The following is a 26,839-nucleotide window of genomic DNA, read 5'->3' as shown; positions in this document are numbered from 1 at the left end:
GGCTAAAAGCCGCTAAAAGCCACTAATAGCGCTAATCCGCTAATCCGTCAATGGGCTTGCTTCGCAAGACGAAAAAACCGCTAGACGAAGAGAATCACAGAACGGACTCTTTTCGTCTTGCGAGGCACCACTGTATCCCCCAAGTCACTCATTTGAACAATGCCAGGTGCTGCCAACTCCTGAACCAGCTTTTCTCACTGTTAATTGGAATCTAGGCTTGTTAATCATGGAACTTTGAAGTGTCAGGCATAGCCCTATTGGCTTTAGCCCAAACGTAGCAGAGTTTTCCTGCACAGCGAAGAAGCTAGTTGCGGCAGTAATGACTAGTCAGCTAGACTCAGAATAACTATTTACAGGATTTATTAAAAGGAAAAAATAAAACCAGCAGAGTTTCTGCATACAAATAAAAGCAAAATAAATCCTCTCTTTCTTTCTCTCTCATAACCATACACAGCACTTCTAACTCCTAACACACCTCACATCAAACTGTGCTAGCAATCCCTAGATAACAGAGTTGAGTGCTGCTCGTTAACCAATCAGAGTGAGTAGTTTCTAGGTCAAGCAGACCTGGGCTTTCTGCCAAGAGTAAATTGCCACCAGCTTGAGTTAATTGGTGAAGCTAGAATCTGCAAGTTTCCCACGAGAACCAATTAACAGAAACTGAAACCGAAACTGAACACCCCCTCACAGATTCTGCTGAACAATTAACACCAAATACACCTATGTAGGAGATCATTTTTCCAGCAAACCTAAACCCTTGCACATTCGCTTGTTCTTTACCTTTGCCAATGGTTTAGTTAACACATCTGCTACATTTTCTTCACTTGACACATAAGTACAGGTGATTACATTGTCTTGTACACAGCAACGTACATTTTGGTATTTTACAGAGATATGTTTTGAACGTGATTTGAAACCCTCTGTTTTACTTAAGGTTATACAAGCTTGATTATCAATGTAAACTTGTACTGGTTCTCCACAATTTACATTTAAATCTGTTAACAAATGCTTGAAATAAATCACCTCGTTGCACAATTCACTCAATGCGGCGTACTCTGATTCCGTTGATGACACACTTACAACGTCTTGCTTGCGTGACCGCCAGCTGATTAAAGCTCCACCGACCATTATGACTAGTCCTGTGACAGATTTTCTATCTGGCAAATTTCCCCAGTCACTATCACAGTAGCAACTCAACATTTCATCCTCTGAAGAATTTAATTGTAACATATAGCCAATTGTCTGTTTGAGATATCTCAGAACTTGTTTTACCCCTTTCCAGGCATTTAGTGTGGGTTTTGAGACCAATCTACTTAATATGCCTACTGCATAGCTAATATCAGGTCTGGACCACTGTGCTATATACAATAAACTTCCAATTACAGAGTGATATACATCAGGATGTTCAAATTCAGGACTCTCATCTATATGGAGTGTTTTTATGAAACCTGGATCCATAGGCACCGCTGCCCCTTTGCAATCCTGCATCCTGTATGTAGTCAGTAGTTGTTTAACTTTGTTCTGCTGACTAACTAGGCAGCTGCCATCTTGGGCCCAGCACACTTCCAACCCTAGATATGTCCTAACCGGGCCTAAGTCTTTCACTTTGAACTTACTGGACAATTGCTTGGCAAACCTTTTAGTTTGTTTATCTGTTTTACAGGCATACAATACATCATCTACATAAATCAGACAAAACTCTTGATCACTGCCTGTACCACGTACATAAACACAATTGTCAGCTGTACTCTGCTTGAAACCAAATGACACTAAGGCCTCATGGAAACATTTGTTCCAAGATCTTGCAGCCTGTTTGAGACCGTATAGAGCTTTGTTTAATTTTAACACTCTATTGGAACCTGTCTCATAACCAGGCGGTTCGGCTAGATACAGGTCTTCTGATATTGGTGCATGTAAATATGCAGTCTGAATGTCAAAATGGTTTAACAGGAGTTTTCTCTTTGCTCCAAGCGTTAGAATCAGCCTTACACTGTCCCCCTTAGCAGTAGGGGAAAAAGTTTCGTCATAATCTTTTCCAGGCCTCTGAGAGTATCCTTGAGCAACTAAACGAGCTTTGTATTTGTACTCTCCTGTCACCAGAGGTTTAAGTTTGTACACCCACCTGCAGCCTACAATCTTCGCCCCCTCAGGCGCTGCTACTGGTGTAAAGACCTTATGCTCATTCAGAGAGGACATCTCTTCCTCCATTGCCTGTTTCCAGCGCTCTGCCTCCTCTTTTGGTAACTTTAACACCTCCTGAAAACTCTTGGGTTCTGCACTTACACTAAACACATTTGCAGTATCAGGAGAAAAACGCACTGGAGGCACTCCTTTGTTTTGTCTTTTAGATCTTCTGGGAGAAAATTTTTCTTCTGACCCACTTTCCTCTTCAGAACTACGACCTCTCTTTTGTTGCTTAGCAACTGGTCTTCCACTTTCTTGAGAGCTCTTATCTGAACTTTCCTCCCCCTCAGACTCTGATTCTCTGTGTCTACTTTCAGAGTCATGAAGCTCCTGGGAAGGTTCAAACCAAACCTCAGTATTGGCATGTAGTCTCTCCCAGCCACTATGTTCACAAAAACTGGCATTCCTGGAGATCACAATGCCATTTGTCCCTTCAGCAAAGCGGAAACCTTTTCCTAGCTCCTGGTAACCCACAAACACTAACTGTTTGGTCTTAGGATCTCCCTTCTTTCTCATTTGTTTCGGAATTAATACCCAGGCTTTTGATCCAAACACATGCAAATGGTCAATTTTGGGTTTTTTCTGAAACAATTTAAAGTACGGGGTTGTACCTATTGTTTGATGAAAGAGCCTATTTTGGAGATAACACGCGGTGAGCATGCTCTCCCCCCAATAAGACATGGGCAAATCAGCATCATCAAGCATGGCAAACATCATATCTTGTAAAGATCTGTTTTTTCGCTCTGCAACGCCATTCTCCTCTGGGGAAAAAACGTTCGTTTTTCTATGCCCAATGCCACGCTTTTGTAACCAATCTTTAAAGGCATTTGACATAAATTCGCCACCTCTGTCCGTCTGAATCCTTTTGAGTTTAATGGACAGAAATCTTTCCACAGATGCCACCCAGCCTTTAAACTTAGTGAACACGTCACCCTTATTCTTCATGGGAAAAACCCAAGAGTAACGCGTGGCGTCATCCACAATTGTTAGTGAAAAACGCGATCCACCCCTGCTTACAGCAAATGGACCAATTACATCCATGTGAACCAGCTGTAGCGGTGACTCACTAACTCTGTCACTTCTGGGGTAAGAGACTCTGTGGGTTTTAACCTTTTTACACACATTACAATCAAGGTACTTGTTACAACTCTTTAAATTACCCCCATCAGCCAATTCGGACATTTTTAGTACACTTTTCCAGCAAGCATGTCCCATTTTCCTATGCAATAAGTGCACACAGTTGTCATGTATAGCTTTGTTATTCACTGCAGGCTGAGATTTACTGACTACTGCTGCAACTTGAGATCCTGCTTTAAGCCAAAACAAGCCTCCCTCTGACTTAGCAGTGCCTAAAATCTCACCAGCCTTCTTAATAATGCAACTGTCTCCTTCAAAATACACTTTAAACCCAGCTTTTAGCAAACAATCTACAGACATCAGATTGCTCCTTAATGACGGCACACAAAGTACATTTTGCAGGCATTCACGAAGACAAGGAACAAAAACTGCACCCCCCGAAATCACTTCGGAAGTACTTCCGTCTGCTAGAGCCACCTGGCTGCGCTGTGCTGAGTTCTTGGAAACAAACAATTCATCTGAATTCACGATGTGGCGAGACGCTCCCGAATCGACCACCCAGACCGCTTGTTTCTCATCAGCACTCTTGACCTCGCCGGTCACCAGCTGAGCTGACTGTTTTCGTTTGAAGAATTTCTTTTTACGCTGCTGCTGCTGATGATGATGATCTCGTCTCTGCTCCTGCACCGGCAACTGAGACTTGACCAACTCCGGACATTGTCTTTTTAGATGCGCTGAAGACCCACATCGGAAACAACGCCTAACAGCAAACGCTGACTCCTCACCAGTACGCTGCTTTTGCTTCACCTCTGGCACGGCATGAGAACTCCTTCCAAACCGCCCACCTGTAGAAGCCTCTGCAGCCAACGACCTTTCTTGCCTCTTCTGCCATTCTTCAATCAAACGCCCAGTAACGTAACTGACTGATAAATCACGCTCCTGTATGCCTTCTAGAGACAAAACTAAATTATCCCAGCTTTCCGGGAGAGAACTCAAAATAATAGCCACCTTCTCCTGCTGGTCTAATGCACAGTCTCTTTCCTGTAGCGCAGCAAACTTTAACTGTAAACTGTGTAGGTGTTCCTGCATTGTAACCCCAGGCTGTAACATTGCCTTGTACAATGCCTTGCGAATGAACAGCTTGGAAACCGCTGTCTCACGCACATGGAGTTCTTTAAGTGCTTGCCACACACCTCTAGCTGTCTTGATTCCCCTCACATACGGCAACTGGGAATCTTCCAGCCCCAAGACAATTGTGGCCCTTGCTCTTTGGTCTTTATCGAGGTCTTCATCATCAGGCTTCGTAGGAAACTTACTCACCACTTGCCAGAGACGATCCCTCTGCAGCACTGCCTGCATGCGTTCCGACCACAGCAAGTAATTGGAGTCATTCAGACGCTCAAAAGCCATCTGAACTGGTTGTGAGGTCATCTTGAGAGCGATGTCCCTGGAACCCGGAACCAGCTACTCACGACCACCGAGAGAGAAAACAGGAACTACAGCACCCAGCACTCACACGCTGCAGCTGTTGTCCTTGTGTCCGCTGCGTCACCAGCTCACCACGGTCAGGAACCAGCCAGAGAACAACAACTTCTGGAACTACTGGAACCAACACCGTTGATGCTGACACCACCGCAACTCAGGCTGGCAGCACAATGCCCATAACCTCATGGAACTTTGAAGTGTCAGGCATAGCCCTATTGGCTTTAGCCCAAACGTAGCAGAGTTTTCCTGCACAGCGAAGAAGCTAGTTGCGGCAGTAATGACTAGTCAGCTAGACTCAGAATAACTATTTACAGGATTTATTAAAAGGAAAAAATAAAACCAGCAGAGTTTCTGCATACAAATAAAAGCAAAATAAATCCTCTCTTTCTTTCTCTCTCATAACCATACACAGCACTTCTAACTCCTAACACACCTCACATCAAACTGTGCTAGCAATCCCTAGATAACAGAGTTGAGTGCTGCTCGTTAACCAATCAGAGTGAGTAGTTTCTAGGTCAAGCAGACCTGGGCTTTCTGCCAAGAGTAAATTGCCACCAGCTTGAGTTAATTGGTGAAGCTAGAATCTGCAAGTTTCCCACGAGAACCAATTAACAGAAACTGAAACCGAAACTGAACAGTTAATGCCTAACGGAGATGTGGGGAACCTGCTTGGCCTTCCGGCTGTGTACTCCAAACTCCAACCAGTATTGCCAACGGACAGCAGTGGATGTTGTTTTCCAACATCGTCTGGAAGACTGCAGGACCCTCTGCTCTAAAGCAAGCCCTCAAACTATGACAAACTATGTTGTGCCAAATGGGGCACACATGCAGAGGAGGGGCTGGAAACAACCTTGTGGGTGAAAAAGTCAAAAAAAATATCCAAAACTGAAGAAGAAACATGGAAAAAGTTAAGAGGGTACAAACATGCTGTGCTACAAGAGGTGGGGTGCCACCTGCACATTTTTGCTTTTAGCCCCAACTTTCCCAGAGCAGCCACCCACATCACCCAAAAAGCAGCTCCCCTGAGGTGCTGCCAGCCTCTCTGTGCTCAGATCTTAAGAGCACATCCAGTTCAGCCACTTCATACATTTCAGTTTCATTCCTCCTTGTTGCAGATGGTATGCCCTTTTTTAAAAACTGACAATGGCCTTGGTCACAATTCCACAATTAAAATGTTATATAAACACTCCAAACAAGCATGACAATGTCTGGAAAGAGAAACTGCACAGGCCTTCTGACAACACCACTCACCCAAAAGCTTGTATGTCTGACAAAGACTGAACTTGCCTTCTCTGTCTTTCTTTTTTAATCGTTTTCTTCTCCTGTCTATGGTGGCTACTTCAGACTTCAGAGACATGTAGTATTTTCTGATTTCCTGCAGTTTTTCTTGTAGGAAAGAGATCCTCTCTGCACTGCTCATGTTGTCCAATTCATCTTTGGAAATAAAATAATTGAAAAGGCTTTGACGATCCAGAAGGAACATCCATGTACTGTTGTAACCACTATTTCCCACCCAAATTATCTACTGTACAAAAAAAGGGGGGGGAAGCACTTACTGAGTTGGACACTCCACTTATACACCCTTGGAGAAATGTTTTGATGGTTCTTGTTCCTCTGCTTGTCCTTATCCCCGTCTTTGATATTGGGGGATAATACTCTAGCAGGCGACCTAGTCAGCTTCTGCGGCTTGGAGAGACCAATGTGTTTTACTGGAGTACATTTGCTTGAGCTATCCAGTGCAGGAAGATCTTCGCTATCACTGCTTTGTCCTGCAACAACATGACACAGTATTTTGGGTTGTCCCATTCCTACACAGCACTCTTTTAGACAACAGTATGCATTCAATATAAAAAACAGTATGCACTCAATGGCATCTATATACTACATTTTAATAGTTCAAAAATGCTTCAATACATTATTCCAATAATATTTACAACGGCTCTGCAGAAAAGGGGTGGGGAGGCAAACACAAGAGAAGTCCACCTATGACACACAAGCAACACAGCCAGATAGGCAGGGTATAAAATAATGAAACTATTATTATTATTTATTATTAAGTAGGGCAAACATAGTTGTGCCCAAGTCTTTTACAGGATTTTCACAGGTATCTGGTTGGTCACTGAGAACATGATGTTGGACTAAGTGGGCCTTTAGATTGATTCAGCAGAGCTCTTGTGATGTTCTCAGAATGCAGCAATGTGGGACGCCCTTCTCTGCACGCCTAAGCAACCTCAGTTTTCCCCTCCCCGCCTGGCTTTTTTGCAGACACTCAACATATGCATGACTGCAAAAGGCAAACTGTCTTTAAGGACATAAAGTTACTACACAATTCAGCTGAGCAGAGAACATTTCCATCTGATCATTAAAACTCATACGGCACACAAATGCTACCATTTAAACCATATTTCCAAATTGGAGTTCTTACGTTTCCTCCTCTACAGAGAAAATAGCCCTCCACAGGATGTCTTACAAAGTGATAACATGTTTAAGATTAAAATTTTGAAGCCTATGTTAGCAAAACAACAGGCCTTTGTATTGCTAGCTCTCATTCTACTGGAAGGCAATCAAGGGAAAAAAGTATTTCATAGAATCAGAGAGTTGGAAGGGACCATGGGGGTCATCTAGTCCAACCCCCTGCAATGCAGGAATCTCAACTAAAGCATCCCTGACAGGTGGCCATCCAACCACTGCTTTAAAACCTCCACGGAAGGAGAGTCCACCACCTCTTGAGGGAGACCGCACCACTGCAGAAAAGCTCTTTTACCACCCGAAAGTTCCTCCTAATGTTTAGTTAGAATCTCCTTTCTTGTAATTTGAATCCATTGGTTCAGGTTTGCCCTCTGGAGCAGAAAACAAGCATGCTCCATTTTCCATGTGACAACCCTTCAGGTATTTAAAGTTCACCTTTACAATTAGATGAGCTGCTTTGTAGCCATACTGTGGAAGAGCAGCCCCCATCTAGACTCTCTACTTAAAGGTAAAGGTACCCCTGCCCGTACGGGCCAGTCGTGTCCGACTCTAGGGTTGCGTGCTCATCTCGCTCAAGAGGCAGTGAGCCGGCGCCGTCCGAAGACACTTCCATGTCACGTGGCCAGCGTGACGAAGCTGCTCTGGCGAACCAGCACCAGCGCTGCACACGGAAACGCCGTTTACCTTCCCGCTATAAAGCGGTACCTATTTATCTACTTGCACTTAAGAGTGCTTTTGAACTGCCAGGCAGGAGCTGGGACCGAACGATGGGAGCTCACCCCGCCGCGGGGATTCGAATCGCCGACCATACGATCGGCAAGTCCTAGGCACTGAGGTTTTACCCACAGCGCCACCCGCGTCCCTAGACTCTCTACTTAGTACACTGGAAAACAATGCAAGGAATGCATTCTGTCCTGACAACTTTTCCACTATTGCTAGGGAAAGGTTTCCTCTCCACTTTCTGAGTGGAGATCTTTACCCTAGGCCTGCATATATATTAGAACTATTTTAACTGATTTGAATATGTGGGACTGTATTAAATATTTTTTACACTTCACTTGTTTTCTGGCAGTAAATGTTTCATTTGTTTTATAGCTATGTATTTTATCGTTCTAACCCATCCTGGTAAGGGACAGTAAGAAATCTAATAAACAAAGGTTGCAACTTAGCATGTTCTGGGTTCAAAAGTAGCTCCTCCTAGGGAACGCAGCCCTCCCTAAATCATCTCCCTAACCACAGCATAAACAAGGCGGATGGACTAAGCAAACAGAGCAAAATCCCTTCCAGAGAAAGATTATGAAACGTACCTGTCCCATTCTTCTCGTTTTTGGCTACAGTGCTTGCTCGTTTTGGAGTACGCTTTTGCTTTTTGGCCAGTGAGCTGCTGCTGTTGTCACCAGGCCTTTTTTGACCTGAAAATAAAATGAAAGGTACCTTTTCATTTTATAGTCTTTAATGGTACAACTGAATTGCCACTAAGCTCTTTAAAGTCATAGGACTGGAAGGATCAACCATCCCCATAACGACAAGCCAGACCATGAGGGATGACAAAACACAGTGTGCCGCAAACAGAAACAAAACACGCCCAGTATATTCTTGGGAAGGAATGGAAGTGAGAATGGCATGGAGAGAGAAAACAACCAGGAAGAGACCAGAAACAATAAGCAGCCAATGAGAATATTAACGCTACTGCTAATTTATATCCTGCCCTTCCTCTCAAAGAAGCCCAGGGTGCCAAACATGTCACTGGTAAAATACAATTAAAACATACAATTCCAGTAAAAGAAGAAGAATTCTAGTTCTTTCTTTGTGGCCTTCCTGCCTGAGGAGGTTTAATGGCTCTTCACTACACTAGTAACCTCCAAGGATGCATTTCTGTAAAAAACGGTAGATTTCTATAGATCTTTTTGGGCACTCCAGGTCCAACCACCTTTAAATACCGTATTTAGCGCCCCATAAGACGCTCCGGCCCATAAGACGCACCTAGTTTTTTGGGGGGGAAATAAAGGGAAAAAATTATTTCCCCCCCAGGCGCGGGGCTGGGGCAGCCCGAGCTTCCCCCGACCCCAGCCCCCAAACAGGCAGCTCTCTGCAAGCCGTGGGAGCCCAGCGGTGGTTCCCGCTGCTTGAGGAGAGATCCGCGAAGCCTGCGCGTGCTGGGATCAGCGCGCGCAGGTTTCGGGATGCCTGCAACTCTCCCCAAGCAGTGGGAACGTTCCCGCTGCTTGGGGAGAGATCCGCGAAGCCTGCGCGTGCTGGGATCAGCGCGCGCAGGTTTCGGGATGCCTGCAACTCTCCCCAAGCAGTGGGAACGTTCCCGCTGCTTGGGGAGAGATCCGCGAAGCCTGCGCGTGCTGGGATCAGCGCGCGCAGGCTTCGGGATGCCTGCAACTCTCCCCAAGCAGTGGGAACGTTCCCGCTGCTTGGGGAGAGATCCGCGAAGCCTGCGCGTGCTGGGATCAGCGCGCGCAGGCTTCGGGATGCCTGCAACTCTCCCCAAGCAGTGGGAACGTTCCCGCTGCTTGGGGAGAGATCCGCGAAGCCTGCGCGTGCTGGGATCAGCGCGCGCAGGCTTCGGGATGCCTGCAACTCTCCCCAAGCAGTGGGAACGTTCCCGCTGCTTGGGGAGAGATCCGCGAAGCCTGCGCGTGCTGGGATCAGCGCGCGCAGGCTTCGGGATGCCTGCAACTCTCCCCAAGCAGTGGGAACGTTCCCGCTGCTTGGGGAGAGATCCGCGAAGCCTGCGCGTGCTGGGATCAGCGCTTGCAGGCTTCGGGATGCCTGCAACTCTCCCCAAGCAGTGGGAACGTTCCCGCTGCTTGGGGAGAGATCCGCGAAGCCTGCGCGTGCTGGGATCAGCGCTTGCAGGCTTCGGGATGCCGGCAACTCTCCCCAAGCAGTGGGAACGTTCCCGCTGCTTGGGGAGAGATCCGCGAAGCCTGCACGTGCTGGGATCAGCGCTTGCAGGCTTCGGGATGCCGGCAACTCTCCCCAAGCAGTGGGAACGTTCCCGCTGCTTGGGGAGAGATCCGCGAAGCCTGCACGTGCTGGGATCATCGCTTGCAGGCTTCGGGATGCCTGCAACTCTCCCCAAGCAGTGGGAACGTTCCCGCTGCTTGGGGAGAGATCCGCGAAGCCTGCACGTGCTGGGATCAGCGCTTGCAGGCTTCGGGATGCCTGCAACTCTCCCCAAGCAGTGGGAACGTTCCCGCTGCTTGGGGAGAGATCCGCGAAGCCTGCACGTGCTGGGATCAGCGCTTGCAGGCTTCGGGATGCCGGCAACTCTCCCCAAGCAGTGGGAACGTTCCCGCTGCTTGGGGAGAGGTCCGCGTAGCCTGCACGTGCTGGGATCAGCGCTTGCAGGCTTCGGGATGCCGGCAACTCTCCCCAAGCAGTGGGAACGTTCCCGCTGCTTGAGGAGAGGTCCGCGAAGCCTGGAGAGCGAGAGGGGTCGGTGCGCACCTACCGCTCTCGCTCTCCAGGCTTCAGCGAAAGCCTGCATTCGCCCCATAAGACGCACCCACATTTCCCCTTCATTTTTGGAGGGGAAAAAGTGCGTCTTATAGGGCGAAAAATACGGTAAATAATAATAACAACAACAAATAGCAATAAATTATTCTGACTTGCAACTCATCAGGCTAAACAAGAGGAAGCAGCAACTGTCATTTTGGGAATCGTGGTGCTACAGAAGTCATGATTTGGCTAGCTCCTCTCCCCGATACATTTCACCCCTCAAATACAGAATTCTGGCCCTCTGATGTGCATGCCTTAGCTGCCTTTTAAATAACCTCCAGCTGCATGCCTCACAGACTGTGTCTGCATTACTCCCACAAGGGAGTAAGGCTGCAGTTCTAAAGAAGCACGTCCACACAACTCTTGAAATGTACTTGCGTCATATGCAAATTCAGGGGCAAACAAGCTTGGCATCGAAGCCTCTGCTTCTTCTATGTGAACCAGCTTAGCATAATCTGCTTATTTTTCACAAACATAACAGATTGAGACCCACACATTTTGGCCAGCTTTTGTGGCTGCCTAGGAAGCCACTCCTCCCCCACCCAGAAGGTCTTGTCCCTGACCTTGAACCCGGGGCTCCAAAATTTGGGGCAAGGTCAAGGACACCCCCTTGCTTCCCCTCTCTGGTTTCTGGGGACTGGCACAGGGACAGAGATGAGTGCTGCCCCAATTGCACTATGGAGATGACACAAGCCTGGTGCAACTGGGGTGATGATCCCCGTGGGCTAGGGATCAATTTTTATTTTTTTTTGCAATGCACCTGTAAGGAACTGCATGAAAAGGACAGGCCCTTGCTCCCTTCTCCAGCTTGGAATTGGGGAGTCATCTCCTCAAGCTGTGTCAAACTTCCAGCTGCTCTGAGCATCACTGAAATGCAGGCTGGGCAAAGGGGAACACTTGCCATGGCTAGCAGAATTGGGGGCTCCTGATGATGGATATCGAAGTGCTGCTAGTTTACAAGCAGCAGCCAATTTCAATACTTTTGCTCCCAAACACCTATTTTATTCTTAGCTGCCTTGATGGGATAAAAATAAACGACTAAGCAACAAAAACGGAATGGCAAGATAAATTACTAAATTGTATCGAATTGGCTAGATTAACAAGAGGTAATTAGCGGACTCCCCAGACAAGAATTCCAAAAAGAATGTAAAGAATACTTGTAAATGTAAAGAATATTTTACAAAACAGTGCCCTAAAATACACACCTGGACTTGTTTCAAAAGTCATAACTTGAAAAAAAAATCATAATAATAATTCATAAAGGAAACAAGGAGGCTATGTACAGGATAAAGGAAGATTTTTATTTTGCTGTTTGTTTTATTTTATGTTTATTTTATGTTATGTTCATGTCTAACGGTGGTGGATTTGTTTATTTGAGTTGTGGTGGATTTATGTTGTAAATAAAATTAGACAAATAATGAATGAATGAGTAAGCAAAATGGGACTCCTTGCTTCTAATCCTTCAGTGTTTTTGCAAGTCATGCTTTCAGCATGTTTAGGAAGAGAGGGAATTTTACTTTATTTAAAAAAAATTATATTCTGCTTGATTGTAAGCAAACCTCTATGTGGATTACAAAAATCACTTTATGGAAGCATCAAAATGAAGTTTCCATTTAGAAGCTGGCACTTACCCCTCTCCCCGATCTCCCTTTCTGGGATGGTGATGCTACAATTGCTTGAAGTAGTGGTGAAAGCCTCAAACCCATTGGCAGACTCGCTCTCACAGAGACCTTCCTGAGACTCTTCAGCCACGCTGTCCACTTCAATGGTGATGTCACTTTCACTCTTGATGCTCCGTGATTCATCCTGACTTAAGGTGAGAGGAGAGGCCACAGAGAAGTTGGGCTGGATCACGGGAGGTAAGGCAGGCGGGTTTGAAGTGGGGTGGTTGGAGTCCGGCTTCTCTGCTATGAACTTTTCAGGCCCGATCTTGTCCTTTTCGTCCACATCGTCCAAGTCCACTTCGTGACAGAGGAGAGTTTCGGGCCCGATCTGAGGCATGGAATCGTCCTCGTCTTTCAGTGCGGGGTTGCGGTTTTCCTCGGAACAATCGAAGTGTTCGCCTCCCCGACCCTGAAGACGCTGATCGGATTCCGCCACCAGTGACGGCATTTCTTCGTTCTCATTTCTGAGCGAGTCATCTGCACCAAAGTCCTTACATTCTTCTGTCCCAGAACATTCATTTGTCCTCCCCTCGGACATGATATTTGGCACTTCCATCTCGCCCACCAGCCGGACCCGCTTGTCGGGGGATGGCTGTTCCGCCGTCTTCCTTTTCGAAAGCTTCTTATCTTTTGTACAAGGATCTGTTTCATTCTCAGAAGGGGTGCTCAGTCCTTTACTGTCCAAGGACGACGTGTCTAATCTTTCAGAATCCGAGAGATGTTCGCTTGCTGCCTCTTCCTGGTTTAGTGGCGTGCTCTTTACATTCTCCAGGGAGGAGTCTCTTGTTCTGTTCCGCCGTCCTTTCGCTCTAGGTGATTTTTCCATCTCCCTCTTGATATCTTCTACTTGGTCACTTTTGTTTCCAAAAATCTGAACCACTTGTTCGTTTTCTTCAACTTCTAGTTTCAAAGGTTCCAAAGGGTGGATGTGATTCCTGTCATTCTCTTTCAGCACAAGTGAGATCTTTGGGATTTCTTCATCAGGTTTTTCAACTGTTCGTTTCTCATCTTTTTCTGGGTCGGAATTGGCTGGAGAAAACTCTTCATTCGCATTCTTTTCAGAAGCTTCATCCGCATCACTGTCAGATGAAATTGAATCTACAAAAAAATACATAGCACAGAACAAGTAGTCAAGGCACAACTTCATATGAAAGTTGATATCAGTTGCAGTTAAATCATTCAAAGCCCATTGATTTCAATCATTCTATTCTTGCGTATGACTGAGGCCAATTCCCAGAGTAGTTTAGCAATCCCTCTTTCACAGGAAACTCTGGAAAATGAAGCTCTGTGAAGGGAATACGTCTCCACTCAGAACTCTGAATGTCACCTTAGTTGGATACCCCCCATAAGCTAAAGAGAAATATTATTTCAATAAAGCTACAAAGAAAGTAGGCTAGAACAAAGGTACAGTTTGAAAGTGTCTAGAAAAGCACAGCTCCTCTCTCGTTGCTAATGATGACTGGGGAGATGGGAGCATTCAGAAGGTTAAACTTCTGTAAAGTGTGAGTATTTCATACCTAATGACGCAGCTGCATTTCACCCTCTGCTCTCTGTCTCAAGAGTACAATAGGTCTCATTAGAAGCATGAAGACTCTGTTTATGAGATTCACACTGTTTTACACCATGAAAGGCTGTAATCAAGAGCCAATGGAAGCAATAGATACAGTGGTGCCTCGCAAGACGAAATTAATCCGTTCCGCGAGTCTCTTCGTCTTGCGGTTTTTTCGTCTTGCGAAGCACAGCTATTAGCGGCTTAGCGGCTTTAAGAAAAAGGAAACAAATTCGCAAGAACTCGCAAGACGTTTCGTCTTGCGAAGCAAGCCCATAGGGAAATTCGTCTTGTGGAACGACTCAAAAAACGGAAAACTCTTTCATCTTGCAAGGCATTCGTCTTGCGAGGTACCACTGTATTGCTCCTCTCCCCAACTGCAGGTGGAGTCTTGTCTCAATCCTCTTGCTGTACATCCCCCCTCCCCAGATTTCATAATAAATCTTCCCACAACATATGAAAAAAAAAACCTACTCACCATTTGACCCTCTGTCAGAATCCAACATTCCTGAGCTACGTCTTGTTTGCCTGCGAGACATTCCTAAGAATTAAAGGAAGAGGGTGTATCAGTGATTGGAAGCAAGAACACTACAAAGAAAATGTTTTATTTATTCTCCAAGAGTGTGTGCCCGCCCATTACTTAGCACATTATGCTTTACACCTCATGCCTTTTAAATCAGAAGAAAAGATTTGCCATCCTAAAGAGCATCATTAGCTGCTTGTTCAAGAGCCTTTGTAAAAAACCATGCACCAAAAATCCCAGTCCTGAACTGGAAATACCTTCAGTCCCATTAGGCAAGGGTGAGCAATCCGGCAGGCTGCTGCGCGAGTTTCGGGCTCCTGGTTTACTTTCGCTATTAGGAGTTTTGGGCAGACCACACGACAGGTTTGAAAGAAGAGTCGATTTCAGAGGAGGGCGCCCCCGTTTCACCTTTTGCTTCTCCTCTTCTCTCTTTTCATCTTTTTCACTCTCTTCTTTACTCTGAACACAGATACATACGAATGGTCATTTTACTACTGTGCAACATATCTTAGAGGATTTACAGAAAGAAAGGGTAATCAGAAAGGGAAAAGTCCCCTTTTTGAAAATAAAAAGGTTTGAAAAAACAAGGCTTATGAATAATGCTACATACTTTTGCTTTTTTCTTCTGCTTCTTCTTCAAGCCTCCCTTCTCCACAGGCCAAATAATCCTATCAGCTTTCACCCATTCATCGTATCTACGGAAAACATACCATGCAGAATTATTACTCCTGTTAAAAATGGCTTTAGAGCAAAGGCTAATTGTAAAAAGAATCTCACCCGAAAAAGCATCCCCACCCCTAGATTTCAAGCCTACAAAGGAAGTCTTGCACCATACACCCCCCCCCAATGTTTTAAATTTTAAAAGATTAGTTAGTAGGTGAACTATAAACAGCACATCCCAACATTTCCAGTAAGTCAGTAGTCATTTCAGATATTGAATGCTTCTAGGTGTAAAATAAAATTCTTTTTTTCCAAAATGAAGAAACTGTCCAATGACTTGTTATATATATATTTTTAATGTATCTCAACTTCTTTCTTGCTTTACAGTTTTTCCTTCTCTCTGTGCCCCATACCTCCCCAAATCTGCTCCAGAAGGTTGGAGAACACTCCAGAACAGTGGGTGTGTGGCAGAGGGAGTTCCACTGCGCTAGCAGAAACCCTTGCACCCATAATAGAATTATAGAATTGTACAGTATAGATAACCCCAAGGGTTATCTAGTCCAACCCCCTGCAATGCAGGAAATTCTGCCACAGCTATTCCTAGGTGGGCTCAAACCACCAACCTTCTGGTTAACAACCAGACCCACTGTGTCACCTGCTCCTGGATATTGCCCTTAGTGTCCAATTGTGTCCATAAAGAAAAGGGAAACCATCAAAGGTTTGCCATGTCTTCATTTAACACTGCTGAGTAAACAAGAGGCCGTCCATCAAATCTTAACATGTGTGGGCACTCCTGACAGTATCATTTTCCTAAGCGAACATTTTTGGGGCACATTGACTCATCCCAAGTTGACTTTTAAAAATGGCTGCACGAAGCAGCTCCTAAGACAGCCCAGGCAAAACACTTGACGATGCTCACGCCTGATCAAAGCACACCAGGATAAAAGAGGAGAAGGGGCAGGACTGAAGGCACCTGTCTGCAGGGCCTCAGGTAGTCCACCTGAACGTTTATTTGCCACTACAATATGACTGCAAAGCAAGATTACAAGGTTGACTTTCTTCTCTCCTCACCTTACATTCCAGCCATAATAATGCACCAAATACAAAACCTCTCCGTCATCATTCTCTGTACTTTTAATACTGGCTTCGTAAATTTTCTGAGTTTTGCCCCGGCCGTATTTTACTTTCACTTTGGTTCCCGTTAGGCAAGGCTCTGTGTCTTCGTCACCCTCCTCTCCTTCCGATTCTCCTCGGTTTTCGAGTTCTTCCCTGCAGCAAGACAGGTAACAGGATGCAAACTAATTAGAGGCCAGACGTGGGCAGCAGCTGTGATCCTCCTCACTTACATTATGCTTGCATGGCGGCAATGCAGCAATGCCAACCTCTGCCTTGAATGAAAGTGACTCAGCAACTGAATCCAGGCAAAAGTGCACTTTTCCAAGTAATGAATCTTGTGCAAGCACCTAATCAATCCCACAGAGCCACAGTGGAGCTGATGGAAAGCGCTCAAGTCAATCCCAATGCAAGTCGTGATTAGCCTTTCATGACATTCATTTTAATTTGTTACTGCTGAGTACTTTTCTCAAGTGACTGCCTACTAGTTAAAGAAAGGCCTTTCACAAACAAGTGCACAACTGCATGGTGTTCTAATGCCACCTTGAATTTGTACCCAAACAATTATCTGAGAAGCCAAAGGATGCATAGGAATTAGAGCAGCAACCCCCTTAAATCAAATCATCATGAGTTTTAGTCACTCAATTAAAACCTGAATATAGGTAAAACAGTGTTTCTGAAGCAAGAAGTATAAATGGCTCATTAGGTGGTGCTTCCTACCTTCAGTTTTTATTACGTATTTTGTAAATAAATAAATCCCAATAAAGCCAGGCGTACCTTTTTATCAACTCAAGGTTTTAAAAATAAAATAAATCTAACTGGATTAAACAGGGCAATCCTAATAGCTACATCAACTTGAATATTACATCTTACAGAACCCTGCACACAAATATATATTACTGTTATACAAGAAGCTCTTTGAAAGTGCCTTGTGTAAATGCCTAGTACAGCCCAGCACCACAACAGCACTTCTTATCCATATTCTTAAAAAAGTTCCCTTCTGATGGAACTCATGAATAAGCTCTGCTCAAGCACAGATTATGCTGTCGGAAGTCACCTTAGATAGGGATTCCTTTTTGCTAAAGCTGAACACCCCAGGATTTTGCTTTAAGGCAGCCTAGATTCATGCTTTTGAATCATGGTGCTGGAGAAGACTCTGGAGAGTCCCATGGACTGCAAGAAGATCCAAGCTATCCATTCTGAAGGAAATCAGCCCTGAGTGCTCACTGGAAGGACAATCGCCTGAAGCTGAGGCTCCAAGACATTGGCCACCTCATGAGAAGAGAAGACTCCCTGGAAAAGACCCTGATGTTGGGAAAGATGGAGGGCACAAGGAGAAGGGGACGACAGAGGACGAGATGGTGGGAGAGTGTTCTCGAAGCTACCAGCATGAGTTTGACCAAGCTGCAGGAGGCAGTGGAAGAGAGGAGTGCCTGGCATGTTCTAGTCCATGGGGTCATGAAGAGTCGGACATGACTAAACAACAAGGATTCATAGCCTACGGGTAATGGGAAACTATGGAAATTGGCATATATTTATTTCGCCAAAGAAAAGGCAGGAATTTTGTGTAGAGCTACTGCAGGAACTTGTGGCCCCTTCAGGTATTGCTGGACTCCAACTCCCACTGGTCCCAGTTGGCATGGCCAATATTCAGGGAGGATGGGAGTTGTAGTCCAACATCTTGAGGTGCACAGATTCCCCAACCCTGGCACTGAAGCTTCCTATAACCTTCTTCCTCTTGGAGCCATCATACTACCAAGCTCTTTGTTAGCCTCAAGCTTTTTAAAAAGGATGAAGACTTTGTCCATTTACGTTCTTATACTGAGCCTGCCCTATAGAACGACACCTTTTGAGATGCAATTTAACATGGAGTAAGGGTCATTTTCACTGGGCGTCCAATTCCAAGCATCAGACAAAAAGTAGAAGAAGTAAAGACATATTTCTTGCCTCCTGTCCTCCTCTTCATCTGACTCCCTGTCAGATTCCTCTTCCTTTTTTGCTTTCTTTTCCTTTTGCTTTGGTGTGGTCTTTCTGCTTCCAAGTGGCAGCTCATTTTCCCTTTTTTCTGCATTACTGGACACGTCTTCTACATCTTTGTTCTCCTTGTTGCTGTCTCTTAGTTTGTCCGGCATTTTATCATCTTCGCCTTCCTTTTTAGCGACAGTGACATCACGAACAAGTCTCCTTCGTCCCTATAATAGTTGGTTTTTTGGGGGGGAGAAGAAAGCATGCGGTTTAAACTGCGTTGCTGCCTTCAAGGCAGTAGGATTACACAATACATTGCTGCAGTATTAAGTTAAAGCTTTTTTCCATGACTAGCGGCGCATCAGGGAATTCACAGACAAGCAAAATATATACCTGAAAGCCACCATCACAGCTTTATGAATAGGTATCTAAAAACATGGATTCTGTTACCACGTAAGCAGCGTGAGCAGCAACAGATACAACCATGAGGAAAACAGGACTGAGAAAACGCAGGAGGAAATGAGGTGCGAGTTTTTTCCAGAACAAACATTAGCTTACTCTCATTAGCCTATAGCTGGTTAATTAAACCCCTGCTGGGAGAGCAAGGGTAGGAACCTCCTTTTTTATTGTACTTTTTCTTTCTTTCCATTTATTTATAACAAAGCAAGGTATAACAGATGTCAGATAAAATAAAAGTAGAAAGAAATATCTAGAACTAATCATATAGGAACACATTTCCATTCCAAAGTTGAGCATAACAAATTAATATCACAAGGTTCTAAGTGATGGACCTTACCCTAGGAGACCTCTGCTCAATTTCTTCTTTTTCACTTTCACTGCTGCAATCGTTTTCATCCTCCTCATTGCGAACCTCTATGGGGAACATCTCTGGCTCTTCTTTTACACTTTCCTCCATTGGCTCTTCTGGTTTCTGTACTGCTTCTATTATTTTTGGTTCATTGTGGTGGATGGTTCTAAACTGAATGTTCGCAGACCGGCAGTACTCTTCGAAACCATAAAGATACCTACAGGTTTCGGAAAAGCAATTTATTGGCAATGTAAAAATAAAATAAGGCTTTTTCCATCACCTAGGAAGCACAGAGGGAGAATGCGCACTCCTTTAACACCCTCAAGTTCTGCTCTAACTCAGGAGGAGGTTCTCCCAACAATTGCAGCGCTGTTGTTTCCCCACGCCACCCTCTCATTTTAATCCTCAGTCATAGTGGGAAGAAGGTTTCTCTCTGTCTTCCTGGTGTCCTGACATATGGATGCTCAGTGCACAGAGGACTCTTGGAAATGTGATTTTTATTAGGCTGGCTCGGGTGGCCGTATCTTAGGGTAATAAGCAGAGATATGAATGAACCTTGTGGTCACGCATGCAGCTCCTTCGCTTGAGATGACAAATAAGGACTGCCTCTCCCAGTACGAACCGACCCAGACACTGTGCTTGTCACCTGAGGCCCTTCTGTGTCTGTCCCCCCTCTCTGAGAGGTACAAGAAAAGGGGCTTTTTCTGAGGTGGCTCCCAGACTGTGGGATGCTCTCTCCAGAGGTCAGCCTGGCACCATCCTTACATGACTTTAGGTGCTAGGCAAAAACATTCCTCTTTACACAATCTATGGCATTTTAAATGAGGGGAGAATTGTTGATACACTTTTTTCTGCAATTGTTTTAAAGGTTTTTTAATTGTTATTAAGCTATGTATATTATTTTTTTAATGTTGTACTCTGCCCTGGGATCGTCGGATAAAGGGCGGTTTATGAATAAATAAGTCAAGAGGAAGTCTTCAGTTAGCTATAATTTCCCCATGTCATTCATACGGACTTCCTTATTTCTACAATCTATATGCCACTTAATTACAATAGTTTCTAAGCAGGGTACAAGAATCTCAACACTTAAAAAAAGAAAAAAAGGTCAAACTATAAAATTTCAAACCATGGCTTAATATCCTGTTTTGTCCTGAAATCATTTAATCACCATTTCCCAGTATGGACAAAATGCAAAACTCTAAGTTAACTTGAAGTCTCTCTCCTAGTTTGCTTGCTCACTACTGTAAAGGGAGGAGCAAAGGGATTATAGGAGGAGATGCAAGGCTTGTTTGTACTTAGGGCTTAACTAAGCAGAAATATGATTGCCCAAATGAGGCCAAAAATTCTAGCTGCCGCCGACTTACCATTTTGCTTTTAAATGTAATATTACATTTGGAAGTTTAAGTTGTTAGCCACAGCAGACGGCAGTTGGGACTGCTGAGTTAGCAAGACAGAAAAATGTACAGTAGCTAAAAACCTGTACAGGACCGTGAAGTTATTGTTAGTGATATTCCCCCTTGCTATTGTCTATATTGCCTCCTCCCCCTGCCAAATCCTGCTAATGATTTCCTTCGGGTCTAAGTAAGTATCTTAAATAAAAATAAAAAGAGAGACTACTTACTTTCTATAAGCAGTTTTTACATTGTAGGAAGCAGCCGAGTTCAAAATAGGAATGCCAAGGTCCATATAAATTTGCTTCCATACGGCTCCACTATCAATCTGTGCGGGAGGTAGAGAATTGCACATATATAAATTAAATAGAAAACTAAAACAATGTTAGCTTGAAATTAAAAGCTAGCTTTAAGAAATGCCATACTTACATTGTCACACCCACCCTGCTGATATACCAGTCTGAAAAGTTTGAAGAGGTTAAGATCCTTATAGCCCAGAACAGGTGGCTTATTGATAGGAGTTCCTAATTAATATAAAAGAGATATCAAAAGAAGCATTTATTACACAGGCTTTGTACTTTTACTCTAAAGCACATATCTACACTTTACAGCTTATAAATAGCCACTTGCCTGATGTCATCTCTAGGCACCCAGGCTGGTCCCATTATTCCCCTAGCCTATTAGACCACAATCAATCAACAAATATTGGCAAGCGAATTATTATTTGACTGGTAAGTTATTTGCATGGCTACATTATAGGCTTCTTCTTCTAACTGTTTGGCTGCAAGCATCTCAAAGCAGAAGTTGATACCTGGTGCCTGCTTTGGTAAAATAGATTCTTCTAAATAGGATACAGACTGGCTTTAAGATAATGATGTGTCAAGTTAAATGTCACCTTTAAAGGTAATGGAAATTCCAACCTCTTCTCCCTTCCGGAGTGGGGCATAAATAGACTCAACAATCAATTAGTAATTTGACAGAATCATTTTTTGCAAATAAGGAATAATTTTTTTTAAGAGTTGAGGATACAAGCAGCAAAAAATGGAGGGGGAAATGACCATTAAGAGCTTAAAAGCACAATCTTTAACAGTCTACTCAGAACCAAATCCTCCTGAACTCAATGGGGCTTACTTCTAGGAAAGTGGAATCAGGATTGCAGCCTAGTATTTTATTATGTTCAATTAGGACCAAGGCTCAACTATAGAAAACCACTCAAACTGGTGGAAAACACTATGGATGGTAGATTGGGACAGGCAATCCCCAGCACTGAGTCCTTCAGGACTCAGAAGGTCACACTGGTTGTCCATATGATGCCTAAATAAGGCCCTTGTATCTCTGCTTGATCACCAAAGTCTTCAGTGGAGTCACTGTTGGTGGTCATGGAATCGTACAGTAAGGTGGGACTCAAAGGGTCATCTGGAGTCCAACCTCCTGCAATGCAGGAATCTCAGCATGGTCCCCCAGGACTCATATCCACAAGGATCTGCATGCTCAGTATTTGTGGAACTCTCTATTAGCTGGTGTCAGACAGGCCTTCTTCCTAATGAACTTCCAGTGCTTACCGAATCCTTTTAAAAAAGAATTTGAGAAGGTATTTTCATCAGTTCTTATTTTATCTTTTGACTCATTTTTAGTCTCATTGCATTGGGTCTCCTGCATGCTGCTTAGAGACAACTGCAATTAGCAGTATACAAACTGAAAAAATAAATACAGTCCCCCCCCCCACTGCAAAAATATAATCTGCAATCCAGGATTTATTATAGAAAATGAAAATATGCAGTGGCCCCATAAAGTCAACCACCCTTAAATATGTGCATGCTATTATTATGGATGGTTACTGGTAATTGAGATTTTCAGATTTTCAGAGCATAATGCCAGGAAATTAAATGTCAAGTCCAAATGAGAAATCTCCAGAAGTCATTTTCATTTCCATCATTTACCAGCAGAGAGCATCCAAAGCAAGCATTCCTAGACAGATCCTGTTCTGTAGCAAGGATCGCAAGGACCTCTCTAGGCAGTTGATCTATGCTACCCACAGCAAGACATTAATATATGATCATACAGGAAGTTGCCTTATACACAGAGCACAGATTCATCTAGTCCAGCACTGTGTTACCAGAAATCTTTTTAACAGAAGCTGCTACGGATTGAACCAGGGACTTCCCACAAACAAAAATGAACTAGGGCTTCTCCTCCCATGAGGTATTAGATTAGTTCAGCAACAGTAATTAGTTGCCCAGTATTTTACACTGTATTGGAGACAGATGTTACATGAGACAGCAACATCAGCCAAGAACTGTTGCCAAGGATTAAAAATGAGCAATTTTATGCATTTCAGAATTTGTAGCTGCGCAAGGCAAGAGATTTTTGAAGCCTTGGCTAACGCTAATAAGCTAACTTCTAGCAGCCTGGAAATACAAGCAAGCTTCTCTTCATCATCCTGGTGATGAACAGACAACAATTTGCACTGAGGAAGGCAATTCAATGTCTTATCTGTCCTTTTCAACCAACCTTAAGATGGTTTAGTTGCAAACCAACCTCAGAATCCCAGGCAAACCGAAACACTAATATTGTAAACTGCCCAGTGATCCTTGGATGAAGGGCAGTAGAAATTTAAATAAAAACAATTTTAATAAATGATAATAATATCCCTTTTTCAATGTGAGAACATTCATGCGAATTAAATCCCTTGACCCTGGATCAGTTCAACGCAAACATATAACAACAGGTTTAAATTGGCTAACAACATGATTGCAAACAATCATGCTCACTTGCTGCTTTCACAGCATATAGAAGAAGAAGAGTTTGGATTTGATATCCCGCCTTTCACTCCCCTTCAGGAGTCTCAAAGCGGCTAACATTCTCCTTTCCCTTCCTCCCCCACAACCAACACTCTGTGAGGTGAGTGGGGCTGAGAGACTTCAGAGAAGTATGACTGGCCCAAGGTCACCCAGCAGCTGCAAGTGGAGGAGCGGAGACGCGAACCCGGTTCCCCAGATTACAAGACTACCGCTCTTAACCACTACACCACACTGGCTCTCTCACATATAGCGCTTTAGTTTGCTATCACTCTGCCTGGCACTTCAAGTTGCAGTGAATATAAGGAGTATTTCATTGATACTGCAACAGATTTGGACCTGACAAGCCAGCTTTTAATCTTTTGTGTTCTTGAACCTAGACTACCCACAGCAAACTTGATGGAAGCCTGGCCCTTGAAAAGGTGAAGCCACAACATGCACCAAGCACAGTGGATCAAGTCTGGAAGAATCACTGGGAGCACATTACAGCGTGTGTTTTTTTGTTTTAATCCAAATCCAAATAATTTGTATTGGTTTTCATGTAAATACAAGATCAACATATAACACGTTTCTATACTTGGCTTTCTATAACCTTCTGGGTATACGTCAAGATGTTGGTGCACACATATAGGGGGTTTTCAGATGCTTGCTATTCTCAGGTGGGACTCTGTCATATACCGGCAAATTCAGTTTGTGCAACTATAGCTGGTTGAGAGGTCCTGCACAACAAACCCACTTCCCCCAAAGATTGAAATTTTGCAGTAAGGAAAGATACGGGGAAATGTGGGATAACACTTGCTTTGATGCAATGTCTTATAACCTCCCTGCAAACAAGTCAGGATGCATGCTCAATAAATTGGTCATCTGGCAGTGCCCATATTCCACCCAAAAAAAGGGTCCCACATACCTGCAGATACCTATGCCTCGCTTCTCTCGCATGCTGCTGCAAACTCATTACTGCAGTAAGATTGCTTAAGAGGATTCGTTTTAGGTGATGGTGATGCTTAACGTTTGTAAACACGAGCCCAAATGCCTTGCACATCTACTCTGAAGTAAATGTCCCCAAGTTCAATGGGACTTCCCTTCGAATGCACAGGAATGTGGTCTCAATAGCATTCAGAGCACATCACAAGCATTCGGTGCAATCAGTAAATATAGCACTGTTAAAATGCACTTCCACACTAGGTTCAGAGCTTCCATCATTCTAAAAGACAGTCAAGTCTTACCTCTGTCTTCCATAAACTTGTAAAGCTGTTGGAGGAAATTGTCCCTCTCTTCAGGATCAAGCTCTTCCTCAGGCTGCCAAAAGAAAAGAGGAGACATTTTTTTTTAAAAAAGTATATGCTTTTGCCTTAATTGCAGCATCATAAGCATTTGCATATGGAGAGCCGAGTTCGACAAATTTCAGATCTGCAAAAAAACAGTATTATAAAATTGGCAAGAGGGAACTATTCACCAAAATACGTTATATGGTATCCAAGCAACTTGATAGAAAGTGTCTTGCATGTTGACGTCTGATGGAGATTTGACAGGATCTGGAGCTGCCGTTAAATGCAAGTGGTCAGTCTTCATTTTGAAGGGACCCTGATGCCTGGCCTCATCCCCAAGAGACCACTGCCCCTGAAAATATACAGGGATTGGCTTATTAACCTGAAAAGCAGCTGAAGTTAGGTGCTCTATTAGAGTCACTAATCTCTGTTCAGTTTCAGCTGGAAAGTCATGGAACCACAAGCAGCATCACTTCAATTCTGAACTCACAAAGTGTACCCTTCTCTCTTAGCAGAAGTGCTCTGCTTCAGGGTTCTTTCCAGCCAACTACACCCTTCTGCAGGATTCTGTGAGCTGTCAGGCAGAAGCAGGGAGCCCTTTGCACAACAAGGGCCACGTTTCCTTCCAGACAATCTTCTGAGGGCCAGGGGCCAGAATAATAGTAAACAGAGCAAAGAATGTGAATTTACCTTTGCACAGCAGACTGGTTTCTTCACACACACCCATCTCTCCTCTATCCAGACAAGGAAGAGGAATGAGCAAAGTTCAAGTGAAACAGGGCCAATAAGGGATGTGGCCTGGGAAGGGTTCCAAGGGCCAGATAAGAGGCCTGGAGGGCCACTTCCTCACCCCTGCTTTAAGAGGCCCCAGCAGAACCACTGCCTCCTTCTCCCACCCCCAGGTTTCAACTGACAAGACACATTCTCTGGCTAGTGAACATGCTCAGTCCCCGCTGGGCTCTTCGGCCTCTGCATAGTTTAAGGTGCTTGTACTTCTGAAAACCTTGGGGTTCCCCCAAGAATGCCAATACCTCTCTCATGTTTCCGCTCAATTTCTGGTGGCCGAGTTCCCTATTAAGCGATCTATGCCAAGAATGAAGCTTTCACTCCTGCAGCACGTTTGCCGACAGATTTTTAAATCTCATCCAAGCACGGGAGACACATGAATCTGCTGCAGCACCACACCTCTTGCGGGACAGCTACCAATCCCAGTCTCCCTCCAAGGAAAGCAGGACCAGAATACATTGTTCCCACCCCGCTGTGTCCTGATAGCTACCCTGCGGTAGCAGGCGACGCTGGAAGAGGGCTGTTGGCCCAAGGTCACCAAGCAGGCTTCTAGGCTGAATGGGAACTTAGTCTGGTCTCCCTGTTCCTAGCCCGGGATTCCAACGACTACAACACATCCTGGGACAGCTGCATCTGAGATACATAGGTAACTCCTCTCCATAAGTGACTTTTGCATCTATCTACATGCCCGGGGGGGGGGGGGGGGGGATGGACGGCAGAGAATCCCAGATCACATCATTAATGACAGAAATATTCCTGGAAAGGAGATTTGCTTGGCAGGGGGTTGGACTCGATGGCCCTTGTGGTCTCTTCCAACTCTATGATTCTATGATTCCATGGGGGAGTTATTCTCCCCTCTAGACAGCCTACAAACCATGATTTTGCAAACAAACATTTCTACTGACAATCATAATTATTCTTGAGCATTTATCGTGGTTCTCCTTCACTAAGGGAACTTTTCGTTCTGAAGAAAAAACTAAGTTGTGTCACCCAAGTGCTTATTTGGAGAGTATTTGGGGGCTGATATTATTAGAGTCACTTAGTGTTCATATTCTTTCACTTTTTGTGGTAGGAGAGGGAAGGAAAGCCAAATATATCTATTCCACAGTGCTGCAGGGGCCATTCTGTTCAATGTTTATTTCTCAGACAGGCTCCAGTAGCATCACATGAATCCTTAAGACTTTGCAATTTCTTGTTTTCTGACAGACTGTGTGCACCAGCCTTTATGCTAAATTTTACAGCATCACAATAAAATGCTTCAGAAGTACTTCAGGAGTTTAACGCATGTGTGTCAGGTGTAACTGAGCAAAATGTTAAATATTACACCAAGGTGATCCTGTTACAGCAAAATGGTTAAAAGTAATCTTAGGGTTTCTTTTGTGCACACTTACTTTTACTGGGAGCAAAGTGCTGAATGTAGTTCTGAATATGCACCATTTGATTTAACCTGCTTCACATAAATGGGGATTGGACTGGAAAGGGTGGATGATGCTTGGTGTCAAATCATATGCTTTATGCATACAGGGACAGAAATTCAATCCCAAAATCCCTTAGGAGCACTGGGAAAACACCTTAGCCTTAAACCT

At 44.3% G+C, this 26,839-nt stretch overlaps 1 protein-coding gene across 5 annotated transcripts in view; it reads right to left on the bottom strand.

Annotated features, from left to right (window-relative positions):
- ARID4A (AT-rich interaction domain 4A) overlaps positions 1 to 26,839 on the bottom strand; it is a 62,922-nt gene that overhangs the window by 1,796 nt on the left and 34,287 nt on the right. For 4 of the 5 annotated variants that reach the window (XM_081191292.1, XM_081191290.1, XM_081191291.1 and 1 more), the window contains 13 exons: positions 24,426 to 24,498; positions 20,831 to 20,925; positions 20,632 to 20,729; positions 18,999 to 19,227; positions 18,185 to 18,429; positions 16,196 to 16,393; positions 15,075 to 15,159; positions 14,722 to 14,923; positions 14,420 to 14,482; positions 12,360 to 13,490; positions 8,523 to 8,627; positions 6,303 to 6,515; positions 5,998 to 6,180 (listed from right to left, as the gene is read on the bottom strand). In XM_081191292.1, coding sequence (XP_081047418.1) covers positions 5,998 to 6,180; positions 6,303 to 6,515; positions 8,523 to 8,627; positions 12,360 to 13,490; positions 14,420 to 14,482; positions 14,722 to 14,923; positions 15,075 to 15,159; positions 16,196 to 16,393; positions 18,185 to 18,429; positions 18,999 to 19,227; positions 20,632 to 20,729; positions 20,831 to 20,925; positions 24,426 to 24,498 — 2,920 coding nt within the window. The remainder of the gene's footprint in view (positions 1 to 5,997; positions 6,181 to 6,302; positions 6,516 to 8,522; positions 8,628 to 12,359; positions 13,491 to 14,419; positions 14,483 to 14,721; positions 14,924 to 15,074; positions 15,160 to 16,195; positions 16,394 to 18,184; positions 18,430 to 18,998; positions 19,228 to 20,631; positions 20,730 to 20,830; positions 20,926 to 24,425; positions 24,499 to 26,839) is intronic. The other variant, XM_081191294.1, reaches the window with a different exon arrangement.

This window comes from Podarcis bocagei (genome assembly GCF_964188305.1).
Source record: "Podarcis bocagei genome assembly, chromosome: 1".
In the NCBI taxonomy this organism is placed as follows: domain Eukaryota; kingdom Metazoa; phylum Chordata; class Lepidosauria; order Squamata; family Lacertidae; genus Podarcis; species Podarcis bocagei.
The sequence above is the reverse complement of the archived record's forward strand: the minus strand, read 5'-3'. Positions and strand labels throughout refer to the sequence as shown.